This window comes from Apium graveolens, unplaced genomic scaffold (genome assembly GCF_009905375.1).
Source record: "Apium graveolens cultivar Ventura unplaced genomic scaffold, ASM990537v1 ctg7766, whole genome shotgun sequence".
In the NCBI taxonomy this organism is placed as follows: domain Eukaryota; kingdom Viridiplantae; phylum Streptophyta; class Magnoliopsida; order Apiales; family Apiaceae; genus Apium; species Apium graveolens.
Genome location: NW_027420610.1, coordinates 103,303 through 109,159, shown reverse-complemented (window position 1 = coordinate 109,159; position 5,857 = coordinate 103,303). Strand labels below are relative to the sequence as shown.

General features: G+C 35.1%; 1 protein-coding gene across 12 annotated transcripts; it reads left to right on the top strand.

The window, feature by feature from the left end:
• The first annotated feature begins 1,580 nt into the window (after nucleotides 1-1,580).
• On the top strand, nucleotides 1,581-5,334 carry LOC141704372 (uncharacterized). 12 transcript variants are annotated; one of them, XM_074507611.1, is made up of 9 exons: nucleotides 1,581-1,869; nucleotides 1,982-2,043; nucleotides 2,110-2,223; nucleotides 2,312-2,391; nucleotides 2,889-3,010; nucleotides 3,089-3,190; nucleotides 4,120-4,260; nucleotides 4,340-4,420; nucleotides 4,936-5,334. In XM_074507611.1, the coding sequence occupies exons 6-9, from the start codon at nucleotides 3,146-3,148 to the stop codon at nucleotides 5,074-5,076; spliced, it is 408 nt and encodes a 135-aa protein (XP_074363712.1). In that variant the 5' UTR covers nucleotides 1,581-1,869; nucleotides 1,982-2,043; nucleotides 2,110-2,223; nucleotides 2,312-2,391; nucleotides 2,889-3,010; nucleotides 3,089-3,145; the 3' UTR covers nucleotides 5,077-5,334. The 12 variants fall into 12 exon arrangements, with proteins under 12 accessions (XP_074363712.1, XP_074363709.1, XP_074363710.1 ...); XM_074507608.1 differs by having other exon boundaries at nucleotides 1,970-2,043; XM_074507609.1 differs by having other exon boundaries at nucleotides 1,963-2,043.
• Nucleotides 5,335-5,857: the final 523 nt, after the last annotated feature.

The window sequence follows — 5,857 nt, the reverse complement described above, 5'->3', positions numbered from 1 at the left end:
TACAATGTTTGGTGGTAGAATAAATGTATGCCACTCCCTTGCTTGGCTGTAAATATGCTTCTGGAAATGTAGTTACTTGAGTCTTCTTCAATTCAGTTAACAAGAGAGTGTCCAACTCATATGCCCTTCTTGTTATGAGATAGTTAATAAACACATGTATACACCTGTCTACCCCTAAGTCATTTATGTTGACCACAATCCTTTTTTCTTGGAAATTATCCCTTGTCACCAAGATCACCCTTAAAAAATTTATGGACTTGTCCAAAGCCTTGTTATATGTGAAGAAATTATAGTTAAGAGAAGCCCTGAGAGCCTTGAGCAATTCATCAAATTCCCTGCTCAAACTAGGTCCTTCAGCTGCTTTGATAAGCCTCTCCATTCCAACATCAACTTCTTGAGATTTGCCTTTATTAGCAGCTTGAACAGCTTGGGTAGATGATCTTAATAACCTAGCCTCTATCTCCCCCTTAGTCTTGTTAGCAGGTAAGATGAGAGGTGTAGGGATTTCAGGCCTCATAGCTTCTGAAAGTTCAGGCAGTTGAATGTTGAGTGCAACCATGATGGCTCCTAAAGACACTGTAATTTGCATTTGTAGGTGCTTGTGAGAGTCCACCAAGGTCTGGATATCAGCCTGTTGACTAGCTACCATTGTTATGAGTTGGGAGACTTGAGATGTGAGAGACACATTTGCTGACTGTAAGGTAGAAACTTGATTTTGGAGAGCTTGGATCTGTAGGTTGGTTGATGTTGAGATGGGTTGTTGTTGAGAGCTGGAAGATGTTTAAGTGCCAAATGTTGCTTGAACAGCCTCCTTGATTCATTCCATCAGAAGAGAAGATGGCTCATATCTACTTTGATGAAGTTGATTCAGCATGAGTCTTGTGTCATTTGATTTTGTGATGTGCTGTTGAACCACTTCATGCAAAGCTACAAATGATTGCTTTAGATTTTTGAGATTTGTATCCATTGTAGTCAGATCAAATCTTGCCATCTGGTCAACAAAATGTTGGAATTTTGATTGGATCTTGACTTGTGAAGGGATGATTTCATCCATCTTATCCCTCACCAATTTTCTGATCTTGTCCTAGATGCCCGGTCAAAGTTACATGAAGTTCTTTACCAAAGAGGTGAAAAGCCTTGATTTGAGCCTTTGTAGACTTCATTGACTGCATCATACACTTCTTGGTGTAGTGAGGATCTTGGCATTACTCCCCAAAATAGTAACATATTCTTCCCTGAACCTTGCCAAGACTACACCATATATGGCCTCTTCCAACACTTTTTTTGGTGTTACAAGCAAAAATGTTACCTTACATCCCCCAAAATTGATCTAAGCTAACATATTTTTTTAGCGTTGCAGTAGAGATTAAAAAGTGTTACCATAGACAGGAGCAAAATGCTATTGTAACATAAAAAAAGATGTTAGTATTGATATTAAAAAATGTGTTTCTATAGAACTAAAATTTTAGGCGGTTCTTTTTTTCTATGGGACATCATTCAGGCGCTTCTTTTTTGGACCAAAATTTTGGGCGGCCCAAAAGTAACTAAAAACCTCGCTCATTTATTTTATCCAAAACACATGGTTTGTTCAATTATTTATCACAAAAACACGTCTCAAAAACACACACAAACACATCTCACTCTCTCCCATACCAAAACGCACAGTTGTTTCAGAGCCATTGCAAGATGAATTAGGGTTCAAAGTTGAGCTTCTCAGTTGGGTTATAGTTGTTAGGTTTGAGTTGAGCTTCTCAATTAGCTTGAAGTGAATTACGGTTCTTAAATTGGGGCTTTTCTCAGTCGGGTTTAGGGTTTGAGTAATTGGGGCTTTATTTTCAATCGAGCTTTTCTCGGTCAATATTTAGTCAGGTATTCTTTATTTTCTTCTCTTATTTGCTTGTAATTAGGGTTTATATATTTGTGTTCTATCTTTTTATCATCACTGTAAGCATTAGTGTTTAGTGTTTAGTGTTCAGAACAGGCGATATTGTGTTTAGTGTTTCCACGGACACTCTTCTTGTTCAAGAGGCCATTAGTGAGAAGGTATAACCATTGTATGATGTTATGTTATTTTTTTTTCTTTACTGAATTTGCAATTTCACTTTTTAGGCTTGAAACTGTTAAATCTAGTGCTTTTTATGTATGTTTCACTATGATGGAACATAGTGAAAACTATGTTCAAGCCATAATGATACAACCAGCACAGAATTGTCAAAACTCCCGGTAACCCCATTTTGTTAATTATATGTATATACACAGTTTTTGTATATATATATATGTAAAGATTTAACATTTTTTGGTTAAAATGTAGGTGGGAAATTGGTGTATCAGAATACTAAGAAGAGAGCTAGTGGATCCAAATGCCCTGTTACTGGCAAGAGAATCCCAGGGGTAATTTATTTTCTTTCATTTTTATTTATGTTTAATATCTTTCATTATATTTTTGAAAATTATAACTTTTATGAAGCTTTGTTTTGTTTATTTTAGTTTTGTAATTCTTGTTTAGTGTATGTACTCTAAGTTTCGAGTAATAAAAATTAAATCTTTAGGAAAGTGGTTAGTCTTAAGACCATAAAATATAATTATGGCTAGTAGTTTGGCTGTTTTTTCCCATATTAAACAAATTATTTCAATAATGTGTTGCAAATTTACCGAAAACAATATTTATAAGGCAAAATCGTTCATTTCATCAGAATTATTTCTGAAGGGTTTTCATAATTCATATCAAATTGATGTTGGACCCTACAGAATTCAAGCCATCATTAACGAAGTTTCTACTTAGATTTTGCAAATTTGCTTCTACTTTACAAACATTAAAGTATTTTTCATTTGATTGGTTTTGGAAAACATGTTGAATTTGGGTTTTGGTTGTACAATGGAAAATATAGGTGGGAACTTTATTCATTACCTTTCTACATTTTTGGCTGGATTGGTGGTTGGTTTTGTATCAGCGTGGAAGCCGGCGCTGTTTAGCAGAGCAGTCATTCCTGGAATTGCATTTGCTGAAAAGGTAACTAAGCATTATCTATTTACAGGATTCGTAGAACTGTAACTAATGGCCTAATAGCATTATTTCTCCAAATCTCAGACGGTCGCTGCACGTTCGTGGAGGGTGACTCTGGTATTCTACCTTCAATTCTGAGTAATGTCAGAATTAAAGGAGCTCGCTGTAACCTATACACACAATAAGGTACTTGTCTGATATTTCTCCATGTGTTGCCTCCCGGACTAAATACTAAAACTTCTTATTTTAAGTTATCTACCGTCCTAATCCTACGTAAAGGACCACCTCCAGTACTTGTAATCTTGTAGTAGACTATCTTAACAACCTTGTACTGGTTAGTCTCGAGATAGTACCCAAATCCACACACCACTCTTTCTTCCTTATATTGCCTGGTTTTTGGCAGTTCCTGGTAGTCATTAGTGAAAGGATTGTAAATATAAACAGAATCCTTGTACCACTAAGCATTATCTATTTTTTCAATGATGCTCATATAGTTAATGAAAGGGTATGTGTTTAGTTATTTCTAGATCATCCTGATATTTCAGGATAATAACTATAGACTTCAGCCGTTCATTTAGTATTTCTTTTGTCTAAAAGTAATATTACTGAAGCTTGGAAAGAGTACTGATGGTCAAGCAATGTAGATACCCAAAACTCACAAAGCACTTAGGTAGCAAGAATGCCTGTTTTGCAGGTAAATTTTACTGAAGAACTACAGGTGAAGCATTTGAGAGGATGGTATAAATAATCCCAGTGACCTGAAAGAACAGGCCTAAGAACTTGCACGAACACTATCTTTTCCTATAATATGCAAATTCAAATATACCAGAAGCCTAAACAATTCATCTTAACTCAGTCTCCTTGAATATGCTCATTCAAATTTCAACTCCTTTTCATGCATATTATCCTTCATTTTGAGGACAAATAGGATGTCTCTTCCAACGTATTGTGGTGCTTTGTTCTCTTAAACTACATATTATTCTGTGTCACTAATACACAGAAAAATGCAGACATGCACGAAGCACGATTGCTCGCACCAGCACACTTGGTTGCTTTGACCTACCTTTATTGTTGTGATGTTTATATATCTGAGTAACCCAATTTATCCCTTGTAGGTGATTCCTTGTGTAGTGTTAGCTATTTTAGTTCATCCTTTGACGTTGCACAACTTCCTTAACAGAATATCCTGGGGATTTTATGTATATTTGGAGTCCGTTTCAGTGCTACCTCAACTGCGGGTCATGCAGAATACTAAGGTAATAAATCAGAATGCTAATGATAAGTTTTCTTTCCTTGGCAACTTCATGTGTAATTTCTATTTCTTTTTGGTTTCAGATTGTTGAACCATTTACAGCTCATTATGTATTTGCTTTGGGGGTTGCAAGGTTCTTGAGCTGTGCTCATTGGGTTCTCCAGGTCTGATTCCAAACTTGTGTATAGATGATATTTACAGGGTAAGCTAGATAAGTTTTATCTACTTTGAGATGTGGAAAGGTTTTTTATTGCAGTATTATAAATGACATATGCCTTGCATGCATTTTATAATATAATTTACGGCAGCATGAGTTTTCCAGTATAAGCTGACATTATGTAAACAGGAGTTGGTCTTTTGTTGAATTATTGATGTATCTCAAGTATGCGGTAGGTTATAGACATATAATGTTGTAAAATTACTGCATTTAGCATCTACGAGATCATCTTCACAACTTTAGGTCAAGGTCAATGTAAGTCGACTGAAATATATTGTTCGATTAATAGTCATGCGTTGCCAATAAAGGTTTACATAAATTGCTAGAGTATTTAGGTAAAGATCATATCTTGCTAATAAAGGTTCACATAAATTGCTAGAGTATTGCTAGAGTATTTTTAAGTAGAATGTCATGCGTTGTGGTTTATAACTAATAAATGTTCATTATCTTGATTAACTGCAGATCGTTGTCGTTCTCTTGATTGGATCCCAGTTTGGAACATCTGGTCATGGAGAGTTCAGCAAGCCTGTAGGGAATGCCTCAAGGTCTGTGTCTACATTAACAAAAGATTGTCGCAAGGACCAGAGCTTATCCCAGTGGTAGCAACAAGAGAAGATGCCACTCAAGCTGAATATGACTATCAAGAGAAGAGATGTAGAGAAAGAGAAGAGATGTAGAGATGTCAAAACTTGAGATTATTTTTGTTTAATTAGAAAGGTCAAAATTTATGGCTTTTGGATGAATTCGCAAACTTTATTTATTTTAGTTCACTTAAACTTTGTATTGTTGTGTTGTATTTGAAATTTGGATTTGAATTCTTAAGTTAAATATGTATTTAAGTGTTTAGTGTTACAACTGTAATTAGTAGATATTTTTATGTTGGTAAGAACATGAAAGAAATAAAATAATAAATACAGAAGTGTTAAAAAAGAAATGTTACAATAAGATGTAAAAATGTTACCAAAAGATTGAAATGTTTTATCATCCTGTGTTACAATAGCAAAAATGATGTTGCGAAAGAGTTTACTGCAACATATTTTTTGATGTTACTAGATCTTTATGGGTGTTATAATAGAATTACGGTTACACCTGCCTTTTGTAACCATAGATACTGAAAGTGTAACAATAGGGGGTCTATTGTTACATTTTCAGCTATGTTACCAAAGGTTCAAAATCTGTTATCATAGACCCCTATTGTAGCACGAACAAATTCAACACCACGAAATTTTTGAAAAGTGTAACCATAGCCCAATTTTTTGCTTTAGGTAACATTTTTAGGCCATTTTTACACTTTTTTTGGGTGTTGCTAGAGGCCATATATGGTGTAGTGAGACCTCATCCATCTCCAAGGTGAAATCCTTAGAGAGCCAGGCATCCACATTAC